Source organism: Dromaius novaehollandiae, chromosome Z (genome assembly GCF_036370855.1).
Source record: "Dromaius novaehollandiae isolate bDroNov1 chromosome Z, bDroNov1.hap1, whole genome shotgun sequence".
In the NCBI taxonomy this organism is placed as follows: Eukaryota; Metazoa; Chordata; class Aves; order Casuariiformes; family Dromaiidae; genus Dromaius; species Dromaius novaehollandiae.
In genome coordinates, this window is record NC_088132.1 from 51171777 (window position 1) to 51195858 (window position 24082).

General features: G+C 36.4%; 1 protein-coding gene across 1 annotated transcript in view; it reads right to left on the bottom strand.

The window, feature by feature from the left end:
- LOC135325119 (adhesion G-protein coupled receptor V1-like) overlaps positions 1 to 24082 on the bottom strand; it is a 271435-nt gene that overhangs the window by 87982 nt on the left and 159371 nt on the right. Inside the window, exon 84 of the mRNA XM_064502689.1 lies at positions 1244 to 1360. Coding sequence (XP_064358759.1) covers positions 1244 to 1360 — 117 coding nt within the window. The remainder of the gene's footprint in view (positions 1 to 1243; positions 1361 to 24082) is intronic.

Genomic DNA, 24082 nt, shown 5'->3' on the forward strand with positions numbered 1-24082 from the left:
TAGAAAGTAATGTCCACTAGAGAGAATATTTATTCTTGCTAACTGCATAAATTGAGGAAAAAACAACCATAATAAAAACAATATTACGCCTCATTAGAGCCAGATCGGTTTAAATCTCTGTTTAGTATGGAGTGAAAAATAAATAAATAAAGGGCAGTGCTCCATTTTTAGGAACAGATGCAACCATAGTGTAAGTGATGAAGCCATATAGTTGTGACTGTATCACAATGCATACATCATATCAAATGGGATCTAAAATACCCTGTTAGGCTGTTAGGGTTCTCAGCTCTTGGGATTTTGCTCTGTTTAAACTAATTGCCTGAGACAATCCCAGGAAAATGCCAAAGACTGTGCAAATGTCACTAGGACTGAAAGTTATATTTATATACAGCCTAATTTGCCATTTTTGATATGGTCTGACAGCCTGCATATTAGAAGGTTTGTATGGTAATGAGATAAAAGTCTGTAGCTGCATATATAATGCTGCGTGCTATAAATGTGCTATGGACAAATCCCATTACTCAAATATATGCCAAGAGTTATGCATTAGACAGTGCGAAATACACATTTCCAGAAGAGGAAACGATAATGTATTTTTTAAATTAACTCATAGCTTGTTACTTTGACTAGCTTACAACTGATACTTTTCCATGTCAAATTTGATTGTTCATGGTCTTCCACTGTTTTTTTTTCTTTTTTCTTTTTTTAGTATCATGTACTATTGTATAATGTGTCAAAATCCTGGAAATATGCAGTTTAATGCAAACTTTTGGCCTTATATTTTCTCTTTGCTACATTTTGAAATGCTTGTCACATTATGCAAGTCTATAGACTAAAATGATATCAACTCCAAAAATGCCAGTGTAGTTTATACTTGCATTTTGCCTTTAAGAGACTGTTTCAAAAGACCACGGAAGAGATGCTTAGAAAAGCTATTAACTCTAATAAAACAGTTCTTCTGTGTTTTTAGAAAGTAATTTCTATAGGATAACTTTCAAAGTGAGATGTGGAAATTCTTACACACTTGTAATCGATAGTAGTGGAAAAAATCTTTATGAAGTTTGAACATTTACTGCTGGATCTGGACACACCAGCTTAATAAAGAACATCTAATGGTTTGCTCCCCTAGTAGCACGAGACTTCAAACATACATATACTAAAAAATACTAGGAACACAGTATAAATATCAGTTACTTCTAAAGAGATTTTGGGGAGGAAGTGAAAAAAAAACTAAAAGACTAACCTGAATAAGCATCCAGCTGAACTGGCAGAGGTAAAGGTAATGGGTAACAGATGCGAGGGCAGAGCAGCTTTCCTCTGAGAGATGTTGGCTCATGTAAGCTGAGCCCAGAAACGAAATCTACAGGGGAAAAAATACGAACATGCATATTGGAATCAAACAAAATTAATATAATAATAATAATAATGAGAAAGAGGAATTATCTTCAGTTTAGGAGAAAAACAAACACTAAATTACAGTTCCAGAGATTAAGGAGAGATACATTAGAAAACTGTTTTCAATATTCCCCCTAAAGAAGTGACTCTTGAACATCGTCAACTACGAGACCAGCTTTAAATTTCTTGCAGGCAATCTGGTATGTGTCATGTTAATATTTGAAAAGACTATAAAGAGACTAAATTTTTATTGTTTAATATTGTCCCATGGACTATTTGCCATGCAATTTTAGACACTAGTTTTGGAACTGAGGGTGAAGATTTTCCTCCATAAAATATAAAGACACGTTACGTACTCATGTTTGTAGGGCCAGAAATTTTGTCAAGAGATATTAAAAATAATTCATTGATACCATAATATTGGTGTGTTGTGTAAGCACTTTAACGGATTATTTCATTTTTTGCCTGCAAATTCTAATTGCACAAATATTCTGTTTATAATCTTTGCATTATTGTCTATGATTTCACATGGACTTAGCACTTTCCACCTTTTCTTGAACGTTGTCATATTCACTCAGATGACTTTCTTGACTAGTCTTCTATAAGTACTAATGTTGTTGACTGGACATGCAGGCCCCAAATCTCCTCTGATCCATACCCATACAAATGCAATTATTCTTACATTACACCAGTGTGAAAGAATAAGCAGGCTCACAGTTTTCCAGCTTCTATGAATGAAGAACATTCAAGAAAGCAGATCTATTCAAGCTGTAATGTTGAGATAATTTTCATTTTCAGGCTGTGCAATAAGTGCAACACACCTATAGTTGGGTTTAACTGTCTCATTGAAAGCTTTTATAATATATCTTGCATATCTCATCTGCACATTCTGTACAGTCTCAGAATATCACATGGGAAACTCTTGTAAATCTTATCACCTGCCCTACCAATCCCTTAGAAAAAGGAACACCCCAAAACAAGGAAACAAACTTGAGACATTTAATCTCTTCCAAACTATCAGACATCTAACAATATTATACTCCATCGCATAAGATTGTACTACTGGATAAAAAGGAGTAAGCATTTCTTCTGTTGCCTAAGAGTAGGGCAGAATTTCATACTCACTAGAGAGATATGTGATGTTCCAAATCATGCCAAAGATCAGAGGATAGTGTCTTGGCCTGATCAGTAGCCAGTCTTTTGTCTACAAAATAAAGATACCTCACTACTGACCCTGACTGCACTAAACCCCACCAGACAATTTCAGTATAACAGAGACGTTATTGGTTTATTCTATATTAAAACAGACATGGGAAAAAAACAAAGCACACATTGAAAATTAAAATACATCTCAAAGAGTTTCAGCTCTGCCTTCTGTGAATTTTTTTTACTGAGGAAATAGTTCTACAAGCAGCCTTTATTGAAGAATTAATGTCTTCACATAAAGAAAGGCTCAATTTACCTACTGAATGCCTGCACCAATTGATGATTTTTCCTTTCCTTCACAAAGAATACTACTACGTTGAGCAACAACCTACTGACTTTTTAGTAATAACAGTTTATGGATTGTGCAGGCTGTTTCAAAACTGAGTTATTTAATGTAACTTTTGAGGTGGGATGGGGTGGGGAAGGACATTAAAGTATACCAAGTGTTTTGGCATATCCCTGGAAATGGCATGAGTTATCCAACACCATATATGTACTTTTGTTATAGATACAAAGTCTCCTTACCATGAAAAAAATCTTTATGAAGATGGGCTGTGTATATTGATAGACAAATACTACAGCAAATAGGTATCTCTCACATCGACAATATTATCTAATACTGAAACAGAACAAATAACAATGAACAGCTGGACAACAACCAGACTAAGAACACTTATGAGGTGCCATTTCATTGCCAAAAGGAAAAAGAAGCAATTCTAGTGCTTTCTGGGGACTTCCTGAGTGCTCTGCTGGAAACTGGAATCTAACCATGCCAACACTCAGTTATTAAGAGATTAACACACAGCTTAATATGGACAGCTGTTTGCCAAATACTGACAGGGCTGAAACAAATGTTATTGTCTGGAGGGGGTTAAATAATTGAAATATGTGTGCAATAGCTGCCTTCCATTAGGGATAAACACAAGAAATGTTTACATAAACAACTCTGCCGCACCAGCTAGCTCAAACAGTACCAACAGTACTTTTTACAAAACGTGAAGAAATGCCTGCAGTTACAGCAAGCACAGTACAAGACACACATAGGCCAAGAGGGCTTACTGGCTCTTGTCCTCTGAAGGCTTATGTATATGTCAGAGACGGATTGACAGACTGGGGACAGAGACAAAGAAGGGATGCAAAGACAAGAACACAGACTGAGCAAGTCCTGGGAACATGTTTCTGGCACCTTTTGGGCTGAATGTTGGCTTGAAAGGCTTTTGCAGCTGTAACCAGAAAAACTATCATTTCTAGTCTCTTCCAGAGTTTCAAGAAAAAAAATTATATGTTTTGTATATAAGAAAAAAATCATCAAAGATATCTAGCTCTGTCAACAGTTTTCTAACCAAAACAATATGAAGGATCCAAATTTTTGCTAAACATACAAGTCATAAATAGTAGATGCATACCTTTTGCGGATACTGATGCTTGTTGAAGAAATAAAACAGCTAAAAGGCTGAAGTAATCACTCAGCTAAGAATTTATTGTAATGTGGCATTACGGTGTTTAAGGCAAAAAAAAAAAAAAGTATTTTTCATATAATTTTTGCCTTGCATCCTGGGCAGAAGAGACGAGTGCTCTACTGGGAATTGGTTTATAACCCAAAAATCAAATGGTAGACAATATTTTGAAATTTTTGGAAAGAAGATCATACTTAAACTACGCTGTTCTGTCAAATACTGGCAGCATTGCAACTCACAGCTTATAATGCAATACACTACAATTTAGTGGAAGCACAAGCAGTGCAGGCCATTGAATAAACCTTTCTCCCATGATCTCTGAGGCAGTTAAGAAAACACACAAGGAGCACCTTCCACATAAATTGCCCCTTAGGCCTGATTGCCTCATGTCTTCTGTACTTTGCTTAGTTTCTAGTTGCGATGGGCAACCCATGTAATAAGGCAAAGATGTAACATATATTGGAATAAACGTCTTGAGAGATTATTCTCTCTTGGAGCATTAAAAAAAAACCCCACATAAACCACCTATGGCATGGGTTCCTCTTGATTCCAATAGTTCAAGAGCTCTATTTATGGAGATCGTATGATTTTAAAATGTTCCTTAGCAAACAATTTTTTGTAACTTGGCATTTGGTTCTATGCAGACACTATACATAATGCTTTTTCCTGCTACTTGTCAAGATGATCAGTCCTAACCTGAAATGATTTAATCAAGAGATAACAAGTAACTCAAGTCACTCAAGTAATAGGCTGGTAATTTCGTTAACCTGTGTGTGATATTTCTGTGCAACAGTGATTCATATCACTCAGGAGGTTCTTCTTGATAAAATGAACAAATAAAGGTTAAAAACCAAAAGATGGTAAATCAATGCACTTCTGTTAAAGCAAAAAAAAAAAAAATATCTTTCACAGGGTTCCTATCCGACAGTCATTTATTCAACAGCTGAACTGATCAGTTAATTAACCAGAATATTGTAATTCCTTTATAGGGCTAAGACAATTACCTAGCAATTATATACAATCACATTAGAACCTGGGCATTCAACCTAAGTCATCAACACCAAATTATAAATGAATAAGAGATGATTTATAAAACTACATTTCTGTATGAAGAAGAATAGTTTTGAACCACGGTCTCCAAGCAGTAGACTGTTTCAGAACCTCACTCCTTTTCTAGTTAAGAGCCGCCTTATGGTTTTCAGCCTAAACTTACTCATGGTCAATTTACATCTATTTGTTCTTCTGTTAGAAGCCTCTCCTGGTAAGCAGCTTTTCCTCCTCCCTGGGGTTTGCACTATCATGAATTCACAGAAAGCAGCAGTACTCTACCTCAGACTTCATTTTTCAAGGCTAAATAAGCCAATCATTGCACAGTGTAGTACTCCATAGGAAATGCTGGAGCTTGGCTGGGCAGCAAAAGCAGTTCAGTTCTGCAAATACAGCATTCTGTCTGGATCAATTTGCCTTGTTTCTCAAAGTAATCCTATGTACTGCACCGTGAAATTTATACTTCTGTGTATTCTCCCTTTATGAAAGTCTCTCCAGTTTCTATTCCAATTTCATAGTCCTTTTCTATGCCAGTTTCACTTTGATTCTGTCCTTTTTGAAAACAGGTACTCAGGGTTGGATGAAGAGGAGCTGCAGAGGTCTCAGAAGGTTCTCACCCAGTATGTCCTTATATCCCATGAAACCACCTTTTCTGATATATGGTAATAGCATGGTTACCTCATGGTTATCTAGTACATCTGCATTTTCTTCTCATTTCTAACTGATTATTTCTCTCCAGAGAGGAAAAGCTTCTGCTATTAACCTACAAGTTATGACTTTTCACTTTTGAACTAGCAAATATTACCCTATTTCATGCTTCAATCTTCAAAGCTATTCGCATCTTTCCACATGCTATCTGGATTGCTATCCCAATACCCCTTTATAGCGACAGTGTTTCTCCGTTTTATGCCATTGGTTTACTTTGCCAGGGCACATTATTTTCTCTTCCAAAGACCAGTCCTTTAGGATCAGTGAAATACCTCTCTCTATTCACCACTCTCTTATAGCTGTCTTTTTTTCCATTAGTCTTTCTCTTCCCATGTTCAAATTCTTGGACTAATACTCCTCTATTATTATTTTCTAATTATGTGACATATTAAGTATTTTACTCCATTTATCTTATTAGAAAAAAACTACCAGGTTAGTCTGACATGGTCTAAGCATAAACACATGGGAGACCTTATTCTCTTATCTCTCTGTTTTTTGATGCATTTTTTTCTAAACTCTCACATGCTACTTAGACCAAATTAATGGGTCTGCAGTTGCAAAAGATTATGTCCCCTTTTTAATGTACTATTTTTCAGTCACACAGTATCACTCTGAATTGATGGATTTGTTAAAAAACACTTTCTGCTAGACCTGCAAGGTCTCATGCTGGCATTCTCAAATTTAGGGGTGGGGTCCCTTTTGTTCCCCTGTATGAATGCACCAATCCCTTGGGTTCTGCTTCTACCTCAGTAGTGGTAACTTTCATTCCATACTATTAATTCTATTAACCAGCCTGCCTTTATCCCAACAACAATGTTCAACATCACTGTCTCCTCTGAAAATGTGAAGATTTTAATTTTATTAATTTGGAGCCATACTTAATTTATTTCATTTTCCTGCCTCACTACTTAGTTTTACCAGAAATTTTACATTATTTTCTCTTCATTTACATAACTAAAAACCTTTTGCCAAAAATTCCATATAAGAAAATTACACTGTTCTCATGTAATATGACCATCCAAATATACATGACATATTCATTAATGCCAAGTATAGATGATGTCAAGGAATCAGTCAGCTTTCTAATGCTAAAGGAATTTATTGAAATCTTGTGAAGTCAGAACTGGAGGAGCAAAACTTGCCTTGTTACATAAATTTACAGAGTAAACAATAATTCCACTTGTCTAAGTGAAAATTGCATTTCAAGTATTATATAAAAGAGGAAAGGGAACGACATGAAGACTGAAGCAACTCCGTATCAGTCCGGTAAAAAATAGCTGAGTGAAAAGTAAGTTGGCTGAAACTTAAATGAGAGCAAATATGTAAGAATAATAAATAACTGGAATACAAAGTAGCACTAATTACAACTTGCCCCATGCTGAAATGCTGCTAGATGATAGACTTTAAAATGAGGCTACAGCATGCAATACATTGAAACAGATCTTATCTCTACTCTGAACCATAGAAGTAAAGACCTTAAACTGTACCTCTGACCAGAATGGACTAAGTCAGTTTTTGGACATATATACACAAAACTCACATATTATGTGTACTGCCATATACTACTTCATCACTGTATGACCGAATCCAGGACTGCACATGGGTAAATTTATCTGTGAATAAAGTTGCGAGTGTCTTTGAAGAAACCTTGATATTAATGAATTGCTATAGATACCATATTATTTGCAGTATTTCTCATTCTAAGTATACTAAACGCTACAAACATTTTATTTTTTAAGATATAAAGGAACTATAAACATTTGCAATGATGCTTACTATAACAGGACAATGCACATTTTTATGAATTCTACTGAAGAATTAGCCTTGAATGTTTGTTTCTCTTTATTCAAAATTTCAATAGTGATGAAGGCCAATGATTCCAAATGGAAAACCGAAATATCAGCACTTTCTATTACTTCTGGATTTAAGCCTATATCATGGCTTCCACCAATTGTTTTGAACTCGTTTGAAAAATACTGTATTAAAATGGTTACCATTATGGTGTATTTACCTCCTTTTAGAACTGTCCCATGGAAGTGCAGTAAAATTCCTGAATTCGCAATACTTCGATGAAAGAATATTCCTTTATAAAGACAAACTTGTTTTTTTATGGCAAATCACATCATGTAATCTGTTCTCAGTCAGAAAATATACAAAACCTAATGAATTTTCTGTTAAAATCTATAAATAAATAGATTTACCATGTGCCTGCCAACCTGAAACTATTAATCTTAAGATTCTCTCCTATATTTTCAGCCTAACATTGCAATAAATACTGGAAAAAAAATCTTTGTTCTACGAAGATCCAAGTATATCTGATGTGATCTAATGTGCTATTAGCTATAGCTCATTAGCTATACTTTAACTTCTTCAGAAATACTAGAAATCAGAAACTTTCACCACTGATATTGTAAATGCACAGATAAATCCATTATGCAATAAATAAAATAAGGTGTAAAGTAAAATAAGTAATGTATAATCAGGAGTTGATCTATAATGTTAAGAATTGTAAAAATGTTTCCATGTGGGGAGAACAAACCCTAGTTACAGTCTTTCCCTTGTGTTTCAAGAAGTGCTGAAATGGCAGTATGTTGTTCTGGGAGGAGGAAAAAGAAGGAGAAAACCTTGCTGTGCTCTAGAAAAAAAGCTGTGGGTCATTTTCAGTTGGTTTGAACAGGCTTTGGGGATGATTTATTCAAAAAAAAATCTCAGTAGAGGACATGATCATTGCCACGTCCAAGTCATTACATTCCTATTTTCTTGTTATTAGTGCCCTGAATGATAATTGTGGATTAATTTGGTATAGTTCTGTGTATCTCTGTTGTTTTCAGAAGGCAAGCCCAAGCAGATATAAAACCATTAAGCAGCAGAACAATACGCATTTAGTTCTGGAAGAAGGTACTCAGCTAGGACTTGCTGCATCTGTTGGCTCAAAAGTTTCACTTTCGCATCCAAGCAGGAAGCACCCTTGCATCCTGTGTCTTTTCAGACTTCCTGATTACAAGATCCTTCCCCACTGGCAGAAGCCCACAGACCAAGCTGTCAATTTGTCCAGAGTACTTACGAGTGTATTGATAAAGGTTATGCCAGTATATTTATGCTGCATTTCTGTAATTTCTGTAAATTTCTCTTGCGTACGAAGAGCCTAAATTCACAAAGCTTTACCCACTGTCTTCTTCTGTAAGTAAATGTCTTCACATATATCTTACAGAAACTGATCCTAATAGTGGCTATTTCATTTCTTCTCACATTAAGAATAAATTAATAAAAGAGAATTTTTCTAATTCAAAATTCAATTGTGCCAGATAGATAAAGATTATTTTGTTCCTGACACAGCTTTTTTAACATGCATTTCTATGAAAAAAGAAAACAAAAAGCCCAACCACATTCTATTTGTCATTATACCAATACAATCCCAGAAAAGGAACAGTATCAAAGACAGAATTTATCGTGCTGTACCTTTTGTTGGACTTAATTGCAATGAACAATAGCATAGGAAAGAAAAACACATTAAAACTTTCATGTCTTCACCAAACTGCTCTCTTTTGCTTTGAATTTACTTTATATGGGTAAAAATGGGGTACCCTCCTGGAACACAGGGACACTGCTTAATAATAGTGCCTATGAATCATACTTTTTTTGTTACTGCTCTGTAGGTCAGGACAGCACTGATGTAAGCCAAGCGTTCTTTTTGTGTTTTGTGTTCTGTTATTAAATGCCAGGACAAAAATACCAACAAAGGATGTACCAAAAAACACAAAGATTTATAGACACTAGCAAAAATTCTAAGACAGTCTTTCTGGAAAAGTAACCATACAACACACAGCATGTTTCAGAACATCAAGAAAAATACAATTTAGAAGATTCAAAACATAGTATGTAAGTAGGTCAAAAGGGAAGTCTAATAACTACTTTTTTATCTCATCTTTATTCTGTATTAATGATGCAAAAATAAGAAGCTAAGTTCCTTTGTGAATTTACATCAATGCTAAATGACTTCACTGATCACAAAATTGTTTTAGTGGAATCATAATTCAAAGAATTAGTGCTTTATTACTGACACCAGAAAAACAAGACTTAAGTATTTAGCTTTGTTTCTTTGGCTTCAGTTAAGTCATTAAACATATATTTTAAAATATAAGTGCCTTATGAACGGTAATTCCAAGGTTTTGCTGTATAATTTGCATTATATATTTAGAGATATTTTGCATTTATGAAGTATTTGCTTAAAGAATGCTGATTTTATGTCACTAAACTGGCACATTAAATAAGAAAAGCTAAGCAGCTAATTAAAGTAAAATCACTTGAAATGTTGATTGTGTACTTACAATATAGTGACCCACAGTGCTTTTGTATAAAGATGTTTACGCTTTATTAAGCAACAGCAGAATTTGCAACCATTTTAAATAGTGATTAGACATCAGTAACCATATGTTGCTCATTCCCTTCCCCCATCAGAGCAGGATGCCAGTAGGTTTCATGCTGCACCCAGTCTCTGCCCTCCTCAGTTCCTATTTTTAGCCTCAGGGACTTTTTTGCTTCTCTAAGCAAGGGGGCAGGTAATCGGAGGGGAGCAGGATACCCCCTGAAGATCACGAGGCACCATGATCTACAGCTCATCAGCTAGGAGCTGACGCTGGAGTAGAAGTGAGTCCTCTACAAAGCAAGTCTGTCACAAGTACCAGACTGTATTGTCAGTTATAATTCGGTCTCTATTCCAATCACACCATCCCTTACAAAGAATGTATTAAATGATACCCATTGAGAAGATATACTCAATTTTTTTTTGAAATAAGGAAAAAACAAGGCTTTTAGCAGGTCCTAACCTGTTTAGTTTTACATACAGATTCAGAACACCGTATCTGACAGAGTACCTAATAAAGAAAGTTCATAGTATTGCCTCTGTTTAGATCTAGGCCAAAGGTATACATTGATTTGCCAGTCATTATGGAACACAAGCCAAAGTGCCTGAATCCTGCTGCAAGATCTTCCATAACACAACACTTCTGCCCCATTAATGCAAACAGAGGAGCTGCAAAAGCTGCTTTTTAATACCTTTAAAAAAACCTCTTCAGTCTTCTCCAGTTTCAAGTACCCAGACATAAGTTATGGCAATCTCAACAGGCTGATTTGACAGACCCAAACCAACCTTTCCTAATGGGCATGCACTTTCTCTGGCAGAATCTGCCTTCTCTTGTTTTCTGTCCAGAAGCTCAGATTAGACCCTGAGCAGGAGACCTGCAGTGAAAGATTTTTGGGGGGCTCTAAAAGCTTCTCAGATGGGATCTCTCTATGCCTAGGACATGTTTTCAAGGTAAAGCTGTCATTAATGAGACTTTTCGCTTCCTATATTTCTGGAGAAAGCTTTTCTTAAAGTTCAGGCACAAGTCTTCTGCAGTAAGTACACAAGAATTTGACAGCATGACCATTTATTACATATAAACTGAATTTAGGACTCTGTCCAGGGTCAGCCATGCATGATGCTGGGTAAGTAAAATCACTACAAGGGAAAAAGGACCTGTTAACTCTTGACACTAAATAGTTACTTTTTTCCTCTTCAGGTTATTTCTGAAGTCACTCCCCAGAGCCTTGATTCTAGCTGGAGTAAACTGCAACTCCCTGTCAGCCTGCATGTCTGGGTTTCCTTCCAGCAGAAATCACAACACAGTATAGGTGAGATTCACCAGAAATTGGGGTTGGGATGCAAATCAGGGTTCCCTCTTGATTAATATATTAAACATAGTGTCAGAGGCCTGCCATACTTCTTTATACAACTAGCCAACCATGAAGGATAACTATTTATCCATCTTCTTGAAAAAGCTAAGATAAAATTGCAGACACATAGTGTCTTCTGGCTTCACTATGCAAACTGCAAGACTTGTGACCTCTGCCTGGAGATTGGTCTTTTGATTTCTCCTTTCTTCTTCACTTAAAATGAACTAGACTAAGCAAAGACATACTAGTTAAACTGTTAAAGGTAATCTGGGTCCTATTTACAGCATTACTGTTAAGCAGCTCAAATAGCAGGTGTCCCATGGAAGTAACCTCCAGCAGAGAGTCCTGACGGTAGATGGTCATCCTTTCCGCTAGCATCTCTGCTGGCAGGACGCGTGCTCTCCACTGTCTAAAGAAAATAACAGAGCCTTATGTGCAGAAAGCAAGATCATCAGATGGCTTTGGGATATATCTTCATTTATGGGTTAGGAGGGCTAGTACAAGGTGAAGTCTGGTGGGATATGAAGGAACATTTAATTGAAGCAGTTTAAGTTTTGCCAGAAGCATTTAACGCATAAGGGGAAATTTACTTTACACACACTAAGCATTCTTCAGCAAGCCCTAGCAGATAAGTCCCATAGTTCTACTATTATTTGTAAGCTATGATATTAAAGAAATGCCAATATTCTTTAAATATTTCTGGCAATATTTGATTCAGGTTGCTTCTAAATGTCAAAATATGATCTAGGGAATGACTAGTTTAGTTAACGGTGTCATCTATTGTGATACAGCTGTCTTTAAATGGTTGCTTTCTCTGTGCAAAATACTCCATAACTAAAAAGTTAAAGAAGGTTTCCCTCCCTAACAGACAAGTAACACAAAACCTTTGTGTTTTGTTGTGTTAATAGAAAGATTGACTTTTGGATCCACACTGATCAACCTGAATAAGTAAATAATGTAGACATTTACAAGCAGTAAAGATTTAAGATGGTTCCACTTGAAGACAAGATTTTTCAGCTGCCTATAATAAAACAATCACAAGTATGCCAGCTGATGCAGAATCATACCTACTATTAAATAATCTCTTTCTATTCTATCTGTTTTGTACAGACTCACCCCACCTGTATACAACTCTGGGAAAGAACTGGGTCATTAGTGCTCTAAGCAGTAATTTAGATTTAAAAACAAAAATGCATTAGATAGGCCAAAAAGGTAAGGATCCTAGAACTGTACCTATCACTACCAGCAATAACATAGATTAGGTACCAAGTGCAACTTTTAGTTCTCAAATAACACTGTAAAAATAGGTGCTAGAGTGTGGCTCAAGTATTTATAGAATTCAGAAGTTGTATCACTGGTGCCATGGACTTTCTTCAGGGGTACAGACTTAATTACTTTTTCAGACTCAGACATAGAAAATTCTTCGTCTAGCTAGATGTTCTGTGGCTCTGTCAACATGTGAAAAGAGCTGGGAAGAAATAACAGAACAACTGTTCTTCTAGTTTTTATCATGCAGAGATGATTTCTAAAATGAAGTAATGCTTATTCTGGAGTAGAGCACATGTATAGGAAACTAATCTCAAAGAAATCGCCCTGTAATGGCTATTTCATTATTTTGATATTTAGTGACTAGAAGTTCTGGTGAGCAGTGGATAAGACAATGTTTTTGTAATAGTTTCTCACTGAGTTGACTTTGTACAATGAATATAAATCCTAATCCAACTTTGTCTGTCTTGAAAGCAAAGTGGACTAGATGTCAAGGTATGTAATCCATGAAAATTTGTATATATAATGAGAATGTAGAACACACATTAACTCCTTTGTCTAAAGTGGGCTTACAGACAACAGTCAAAAGCCAGACTTAGCAGAATTTTTAAAAATAAAAAGTGATTCAAGTTTAATTCTTTCAAATGTATATATAGATTTATGGATTAAAAAAGAAAAAAAGCACCAAATACTGTTTGTACCTTACCTAGTACATTAGACTGTCACACCCAAAAGGCCAGGTCATGTAGGTTCATATAGTATAATTCCTTTTCCATGGTTTATTATGTAATGGAAAAAAAGGATCTCCTGTCAAATGCTAGAGGAATTTGAATGCACAGTTCTTTATTGTCATTAAGCCAGCTGCTTTTTGTATGTTTCTGTCTTAATTCCTTGCAATTTGAAACATTAGTTTCACAAACTAGTACCAGGGGACCCTGGAAATGAAACGCTTAAACATATTCAATGCTTAGGGCACGATTTTGATCATGTCTGCATATATTATCACACTTACTAGCTTCAAATTTCTGATGCTCACTTAGTAAACATCAAATCAGTTCCTTAACTTGAGACTGCCTCTCTTTATTCAGAGTAATAGAAATCAAACCCAGGTCTGCTATCTACATTTTAAATTTGTCTACTACATTTTCTTTCAATACATAAAAATATTTATGCAGTTTATAAAAGGGTGGGACAAAACCTGGGATGTGAAACAGTCCTTTCATTTCACAGTACTCTCAGTATTTCAAAAATCTTTTTGTTCTAACAAAATTCCAAGATCAGATATAAGAATTAGAGTAAAAGAGAAATTTTATCAGTGATACCCAAAATAGCCAACAACCAATTGATTTGCACTTATCATATTTAGATACATCTAAATTGAAGACATTGAACATGTTTTTAAGTTATAGTTTTACATATGCATAATGGTCACAAGATTGACTGGTGACTCATACCCCTCTTGAGAGAAACTTTAGATCACAGGCTTGACTTTCTATTATCTCAGTCTACATGGAATCCCTAGGTCTAAAAGTGCTTAAACTGCATCCCTGGACTATTATTAAAAACAAAACATCCAATCCCCTGCTCTGTCAAACTCAAACAGGAACAGAAATGCAATGGCTAATAACTCGTTTGCTAGGGAATCTAATGACTAGATTGGAGTTGCAGGCAGATATGGTGAGACAGAAGACACAAAACAACCAGTAGATTCCTGGTTTCATCAAGCAAATATTCTCAAAGGAGGCCATCCAACAGACAGGGAAGACAGGGAGAGAGTACAGAGGAAGGTGACTGGCTGTGTGTTTCATCAAAAACTGTATACTCAGTTGGGACAGGTTCATTATGAATTTCTGAATCTGGCATTTTCCCCCAAACATTATACATACCTTCCAAGCTGATTTTAAACTCTTCTCTTGTGTTGAAATACTTTGTTTCCTAACCCTGATGATGATATGTAGGCCTGATTTCAAGCATGTCTCACACTAGAGTTAAGAGCACAGTGGCCAGCTTATTCCCTCACTATTTGAGTCAGCTGTACAGATGTGGAATAGGCCACATGGAAGAAGGAGTCTGAAGGCCCAGCCAGGAAAAGTAAAATAGTAGATGACTCCCTGGGTAGAAAAAGTGACCAGTTAAAGTAGGCAACTTACATTAGCTCCAAAAAATGAACAGGAAAGCCTTGGAGAGCTGCAAGATCCCAATTCAGGCTTTAGCCTACATCTGACAGAGAACACACAGAATAGATCCTGCACTAAAGGAAATCTTAGGCATGTAGCCACAAAAGCCAGGTTCAAAGAATATTTGACTAAAGCAAAAAGCTCTTCCTTGTGCCTGGAGTGTAGGGAGATATGGGACAAATAAACAACAAATCTGGATCAATTCTGTGTTAGCAATTTTTTCAGGGAGAAAGGCATCTGAAAAAAAAGCTGGAACCTAAGACTTCAAAATTAATTCCTCAAAGCCTCATATTAGTATGAATGAGGCAGTTCAAAACTACCAGAGAACTTATCTCTCACTTGAATGAGGAAAAAACTATCGTGTCAGAGTGAAGTCGGAGGTGTGATCTGAATGTATTTCTACATCCTTGAATCCTAGGAATATATTTTAAAATGAAAATCCAGACGCTGGATTACAGTTCTGCAGTTCTGTGATAAGCCAGTTCCAATTACATGACCTTTACCTGCTTACCTTCAGGAGCAGGTAAAAATGGGTCCACGTAGCTTTCCTAGCAGTGACAAACCAACCCATCGAACAAATAAGACCACTGGAGAGAGTTCTTTATATACACCAGCTATGAGCAGCTTCAAGGCTCTTCTACGATTGCTGGGTACTGGCAGAGAGGCTCCAGTTATGGTCCCTCCCAAACTGCAGAGATTGGACATTGCATGTGAGAAAGACAGCTTGGGGCAGGCAAGGCAGCTGCAGGGAAAGCAGGTTTGCATTAACATCCAATAGGATTTGAGCTGAAACTTTTTTTTTTTTTTTAATCACCTACCAGAAATAAAGCTGTTGTGTGATAAATAAAAATTGCTCAAAGCTGTTTTTATAAGAACTGTTTATCTGTTATCAAAAAAAAAGATGAACTTTTGGCCTTGACACTGATTCCGCTTATTGTGGCAACAAAAAAAGAATAACATAACTGAGGTTAAGGGGTGGGAGGAGATGAGATGAATACTAACAACAAAATGCACAGTGCATGAGACTCCAAATCTCTGATTTTGTCTTTTTTTTTAGTCTCCTGTAAAGTTTTAACACTGAACAACTTCTGTCACCTGCTTCTATCAGGCCATCTCAAAGCAAACAGCAAAGCATTCAAAAATCCACATCGGAAAAGGCATTCAGAACTACACCCGAAAACGTGAAGGTCTGTGCTGCTGACTGAGCTAGTACCAAGCCTCTTTCGCAGAGCATTATGCCAACGAGTATACATGCAAACGAGCTAATCCAGGTGGCTGTAGCGGGGAGTGCCGGAGCCGAGCCGTGCTGCCGCCAGCGCCGCCTGCTTCCCCCAGCGCCCCTTCCCCCAGCCCCGCTCTGCTCCCCCTCACTGCTCACTGGGGCCGGTTCAAACTGGCTGGCTCCAGCCCCAGCAACCTCTTCTCTCTCTCAGCTTTTGTTCCCGGTTATAACACGGCACAATTCCCCGTCCTGAGCAGTTCATGTAATTAAGCTACGAAGTGCCGAATATTGCAGGATACCTTTGAATAATATGACTGTGACCTAGGACGAAAAAAATAGCCTTTTTAAAAATGCAAATGCTTCAAACTGTTCTATTTTAGTTGCAATATTATTTATAAATTCCCTTGGCTTTAGTAGTGAAGTAGCGCTAGCTCCCTGGCCACTTTTTATTTAATACCTTATGATTGCATCTATTATCTCTAATTATATGATCCACTGAACCTACCTTGTAAGAAAAATCAAAGCCCATTCTTAATAGCAGAAGATGCAGGGTAGTAATTTTAGAACTGTCTTCTGTTTCATTGTGTCAAATTAAAAAAAAAATAGTAACTGGAAACATTTCAAATCAATTTCCAAATGAACCTCTCTGCACAAAAATCATGTTTAGACAAGAAACTATTTCAGAGCTGATTAAAATTATACGGAATGCTTAGGATCACAAATACTGTCTTCTATTGCATCTGCTGGAACAGCAAGGAAAGCTTGACATATATAATGACCTATTATCTGACAAATAAGCATGGGGTTTTTAATGATATTAAAATCTATATCCAGACCATTCTATCTAATGCTAGTTGATTGATGGAAGTTGCTAGAATAGACAGTCTGCTATGTTTTCATATGGTATATAATACATAACATAATGCAATGAAGAATTCTTTTAAAAATAATGAGGATACAATGTTCAGAGTGAGAGGAATAAAATAACTGTGTTACATTATTTTTTTTCTGGGAAATGTTTTAAGCACTGAATATGCCTATGTCACTCACAGTACAGAGCAATTTTCTCTTGATAGGACCAGAGTCAAACAACTAAGATCTAAGTTCTTTAAAAAGAGCTATTTGTGAGCTGATAGATGCTTAGCCCAGTTTACATTCCTTCCCTGAGGTGACTGCAGCTCCTCTGCAGTTCTGTCACTGTAAAACTGAGAGCTGTTTACATTTAGCAGGCTCAAAAGGATGAATATTTCTTATGGATGTGTGGTAATTTTGCAGGAAAAAGAGCCAAGACAGAAAACAGAGTTTTGAAAAACAGATTTGATGAACATACACTTAAATCAAATATGCAAGAAAAATAGGCCAAACAGAATGGCATTGTATATGGGTGCATATATAATAAGATAAACACCCTCTTTACCTAACTGATAATTCTAACGCAATTAATCACTGCATTAGTGATCAATAAGTGAACAGAAGCACTTTTCCTGTGGTCTCTTTCTCTAGGACCATGGCATGATCCTCCTTATCTTTTATTGCAACACAAGCTAAACATAAAGAATGTTTGTCCTTAACAGCCACACATCTTAAACCAATCTTTTAGAGATTGTTTCTGTATTTAGCATCAACATTATGCTTATTCCTACAAAAACATGGATGTTTGTGCTGTGAGCAAGTGCTTCAAATGCTCCCTATGCTCGACCATACTAATAATAGAAAATAGTCCCCCCAGCCCCCTCCCATGTGTTAAATTAATCAACACGAGAAGGTCAAAAGTGCATTAAGTAGTTTATGAACATTAATAACTGAGAAGACACCACCACATATTTGGCCTGCTTTTTTGTTTCTTCTTAGTATGTTCATATAGTCAGTTCTTTGAAATAACTTCTGAACATTGATTCTATGTCAATGCTTCCATACTGCATTTGTGGTTGAACATAGGTTTGCTTCTTAACAGCAAAGCAAAATTGCATTGTGCCATTTCAAAGAAAACAATTTACTTATGCAGGTATCTTCCTATACTCTCCCTCCCCTCATATTCACATGCTGCTGTCCACCTTCAAAGTTATGCTCACAAGTTGCTCAAATGGTTGCCCCCAGATCCTTTCGGACAGTGAGGGCAGACCTTCAGACATCCCTGGCAATTACCTGTGTTGCATAAAAGCAGACGTAATTTGTACTGTTTCTGGCATGCAGATGTGATTTCACTCTGCCTGTGCTTTAAGTCTGATGAATATGGGCCAACTGCAGATCAGCAGCTATATAGTTGTACTAAACACTGTACAGTACTTGAGAAAGTGAGTCTTGCTGAGAGGCTGCACATGCATGTACACACAAACTAATGAGTCCCACATTAGTTTGAACACAAAGCAACTCTAACTGGAGCTAAACAATTTTTGACCAGAGCCGGCCTGAGTCCAGCTTGAAGCATGAGAACTGTACACTTATGTCTACCAAAAAAAGACTATGTCACCATATTCTTCATTTCTAAGGCCTGATGACAAGAATAACATTGAGCAAGATTAGGCTCACATGCTTCATTTTTGCATCACCTAGCCACTAGGATGGGAGTTCAGGGGAAAGTATGAGCAAGTGTGTAGGGTTTTCCTAAAATTTTCCAGCAGTTCCTGGCTGCCATGATAGTCCCTCTGGGTGACTGGCAACTGACAAAATTTACAGTGAAGCAACACCATTTGGTGAGGTAGTATAACTTCTTGCAAACCAGCTAATTCAGTCAAGGAAAAAAAGCAGAAGTTGTGAGGGACATAAGCCTTTCTTCTGTTCTTCATCACAAAAAATGTTTGTGTATCAGAAGTCTTGTCTAGTTTCTCTAACTGCGCTGGCTGGAGTAATAAAGGATATTATTCTCACCCTTCAAATTTCACTGTAAGCAAATTACAGCTAGAGCTGCATTACTATATGAATGATGTAGTATTTAGCATGTCATTTTGAAGATGAATATCGATACTTTTTATTTGATTGGATGTAAGTGTACAACATGGTAATGTATAATCAGGCAAATGGCTACAGAAACAGGTGTACAGGAGCCTGTGCCATGCTTAACCTTTGACACAGAGATCCACATCCCTAACTGCAGATTCTTCTGTGGCACCCTGATTTGTGCACAGCCATCAGCCAAGCTGAGAATCTTATTTAGAAGTAATTTTGAATATAATTGCAAAATTCAAGTTCTATTTTATACTCAAAGTGATTACTTATTTCAGTCATTTCCTATTATAAAGCATAAATTGATATAAAAACAAACTTGCAGTTATTTTCCTGTCTTGCCACATGTGTGCGCCACAAGGGCAAATGTTAAACCGTAAACTTATAAAAATTGGAATTTATGCCACAGAAATCAACCCTAAATTATTATTTTCTCTCTGCATGCTCAAACTTGTTTAATTAATAGTTTATTTTCTGATACTTGTCCTGTATTGCAGATATTGATGTGCCTGCTAAATACAGAGTGTTAATTCAAAAATTTTTGAAGACTGAAGGGTAGAAATCCCTTTCATTCCATCTTCATGTAAATCCATTGTAAAGAAAGTCCACCTAGAATAGCTACGAGAAAACCCCTTGAATGAATTTGGGGAAACGTCAGTCTTCCCAGCGTTCAGATCGAGTGCGTGTAAAGACTGCCTCCCAGCGGGCATCTCTGTGCAGCGTGAAAGCGAAAGTCATCTAATTAAGTGGAAATCCCCTATCATCATGTGTGTTCTGGTGGTTTTGTCACTGTCTGAAGCAAACAGATCTGTAGGGAGATTGCAATCAAACATTTTCCGAGAAATGCAGCAATTCAAATAATCTACTATAGTTTTGTGCACTGTTATGCAGATGACCACTAGAATTCCTATGCTGCAAATACAGGAGGCCTTTCCAGGGAACAAAAAGGACTCTTTGTGCACTGTGCACATTAAAAGTGAGCTGTTCTTCACATCAAAATCTACTTAGGTTAACTTTATAACTTTGATTCTGCTTCTGTTTTTTGAGAAAAGATGAATATCAGCAGAGGTCTTGTCAAAGCTCCTGAATATATCATTGTACCAGGCACATGAAGTCATTCCCCTCTAACCAAACTACATATAAATAACATTGTTCTGCTCTCAAAATCCTTACACTTCCACGAAAACTCTTTAAAAGAGAATTAGACAGCATTTACTTTGATCAGAAAGTAGAAAACTAAAATTCAAAAAATAAACTCATCAGAAATTAACATTTAAATGAAAAACAGGAGGCAATCACTTCTGTAATATTCTGATGATAGTGAGTATGTGAAAACAGAAGAGAAGAGATTATTTAGCCAGAGAGCTGCTAATAAAGACCAAGAAATTGTTTATTATGTGTGACAGCATATTCCACTATTTGACAGAGCAATTCAGTTGAGGTGTTATTTCCTGTAGAAGTAGGCAGTCATAGTAATGTCATAAAACTGAGATGGAAAATAGCAGTAAATATTCGATAAATATATAGAAATTATGTCCTGTATTCACTTTTTCTTCTCTGAATATTGATTCTTGTTTTAAAGTGGACAACTACAATAATTTTACTATATTCATTTCTATCGCTGTCCTCAAAATTTAGAGACTTGACAGCTTTCATTGTATTATTTTCAATCTCATAAAACTTATTCACGGGAAACAATTTTGGAAATATCTGCCTTCATTCAGAATGGCTCTTATCTTTCGTTACACTTAAACAACAAGCCAGAATGCACTAACCTAATAAAACAAATTCCACTGTTTGCTATATGAAGGATGAAGGATGCAGAAGAGGAGGTTGGCACAGGAGGTGGGAGGGGAACAGGGAGTAACAAAAAGGTTAAGGCAGAAATAAAGTTGCAGAGGATCAGAGGAATGTTAAATCAAGAGCTTACAATGCAACATTTTTAGACAGGCTGAATCAGACCATAGGTGGAGAGGAAAACTCAGGGTTTATGCCTTTCAGGAAGAGAAAATCTTCTCTATTGAACCATAGTTATTTTTGATAGGAGCAATGTGATTATCTTTGAAACTTAGCTGTTCTCTTAAAGGCCAGCTCTTCATAGGCTGAAGTCTTGTGATTACAAGACATGCCTTTGAAATGAAGGCTGCTTATGTTCTCTGCACTGGACTGATGCAAACAGTAGCCATGAAATGGTAGCTCCAAAGAGGTTGGTAAGCCACAAAACTTGAGAAGAACATATAATTTTTAGTATGCATTAGCATTAGGACAGTCCTGCCCAGTGAAATCTCAACCTTTCTACTCCAAGAGCAATTAAACGTGTTTCCATTTTTTTTATTCTTCTGAACCTCTTTCCTCTAGGCCTTAGATGACCCTAAACAAAAGCATTCAGCTGAAGAGACTGGTGAGGCATGAGTCACAGCGGAAGTTGACTCGAGAATGAGTATTCTTTGGCTTCCCCTTTTCTTTCCCCTTTCCCACAGTCTCCTCAGACATAAAGTTCTTGTTCTTCTTTTCCTCATACCTAGCCTGACAGAATATTTCAGTAAAAATTATTTTAAGGAATGGAAGCAAATGGAATGAAGCAAGTCACATGGAAGAATAACACTTCTAGCTAGAAATGCAGGAAAGGGTTACAAAGAAAAGCAAAGAGCAACTTGTAAATGATGAAGAGACTTAGTATTATCCATGTTTCGGGCAACCATACGAAAGGTCACCTAGATGTGTAAGGAATTAACATTTTGGAGTCATGACAGTTACTTTTGGTATCTAAATTAATCCAGAACAGATTGTATTGTTAAACTGACTATTGTCCAAAAGAAAAAGCGTACTTGCAATGTGACAGAGGGCTTAAAGCTCTGTTGAAGCTTAGTTAAAAAACAAAACAGACCCTCTACCCCCCAAAAAACATTATCAATTATTAGTTGTATGAAAAGTTAAGGTTTAAGTTCCAATAGATTTTTTCACTCTGGTAGGATTAAAAAAAAAAAAAAAAAAAAAAAAAAGAGAGAGAGATCTAATGTCCCAGGACAACTAAGTAAAAACATTACCACACTGATTACAGCAGTGAGTCTGCACTTGGCACCTAAGTTCACTGGAAACATCCCTGTAGTTTTAGTTAGTAGAGGCTGAAGGTATTCTTATTTTAGAATCTTCAGTGCTTTAGATGGGAATGAGCTGCCATTTATCAGCCAAATTAAAATACTTTCCACTTGTCTTAAAGCATTTCAGTGAGATATTCAGACTGTTACAGTACAAAAAATATTTTAAAGTATAGGACCAACATTATTAGCCTTATCCAACCCCCCCAAAACTGTATGCTTAAATGTTTTTACAAATTACTCTCATCATTACAGAGAGTTAACGCCATCCTATTACTCTGCTAGCAACCATGTAGCTTTCAAAACTTTTGCTAATTCAGAACCGCAAGCTGGTTTGTCAGTTTTGAGACACTGATTTGTAATAAATCTATTACAAACACTACCATACAAATAACTTACATGCTCTTAGTGAAAGTGTTTCTCTTACTTCATTTGGAATTTGGGTAAAATTAAAAAAAAAGGTAATCTCAGTCACATTTAACCATTTTGTGAACAAAAGCCAGAGCAAGTGACAAAGACGTATTTACAAAGAGACTCTTTCACCATTCACAAGCAGCAGGTGGAAGTGACAAGATTACTGACTGCTAGGAGACATCACTCTTTAAAAGGCCAAGTTTAAGGTCTCAGTAGGTGGTGCTGCAGGTGGAGCAGGAAACTATTATAGCTGATCAGCAACAGATGGAAATTTGTTCATATACAAAGAGGTTCAAGAATACAGTTTATAAGTGATTGATATGAATTCAAGTATATGAAGTATATAAGCAGCAGGAGAAGAAAAAATGTGTGCTCCCCTGCACTATATTTCAGTTTCATCAATGGGAGAAGTGGAATGAATGTCACATAAAAGTACAAGGCTAAGTACCAGAAAAACATCCTCATAATGGAGTATGTGAATAATGAATGTGAGTGAGATCATGGACTTAGTACTGCTGGCAATTTTAGTAGTAGGGGGCTAGTATATATCCACCTCTAGTATAACACAACTACAAAAGGTTAAATGAGTTTTACTTTCAAAGTAATCTCTCCTACAAATAAAACGCACAGTGAAAGATGAGACACAACTTTGGCTGTTTCTGCCTGAACATGCAGGGATTATTGTCAAAGAAAACCTCTCTTTGCTTATGCACAGGGCATGTTTTCCTGATCCTCATGTGCTCTGGAAACAGGTATCAAAATAGGAAGTGAAATGATGACAGTAAATGGCATCATTAATGTCAGACAAGAGTACATTCCACCTACAAAAAAGTTTGCTCTGCATGCACCCCTGAAATTCCAGAAAAGATTTGCTTGAAAGTATGATTCATTTATCAACTCATTATGACTTTGAATATGGCTTCCTCTTGCAGATCTAGAAAAACAAAACATAATCTATAGGAACCCAGTCTTTTAAACAAGCTAATACAGAAAACAGCATCTTCTGAAAACCCCTTTTTCTCAGTGCTTAACATTGCCAATGAGAAATAGTTACCAGGTCAGTATTTTGGTGTAACAGTGAGCACAATCTATTCAGTTTTTGACCTCTGTGGTACTGTGCAACCTACAGATAGGTCTTAAATAGTAAATGCTCATCAAAAACTCCATTTCATCCCTATCCTCATCCTAGTAAATTAAAATAGTAGTTTTAATTTTTATAAGAAGGGAAAAGTGGAAGAGCTCCTTGTGAATACGGCCTTACGTAAGCAGTTCCTGTTTCTAATGATTATGTTTGGAATTAATATGGAGAAATGTTTTTCATAGGAATCTGCAAACTGGAGTTTCATACAGTTTTGTACATTTCTAGATAAGCATTTAACTTGCTCAGAGACAGGAGACTAGGGCTGCTCCAGTCATGAGCTGTTTCACATATTC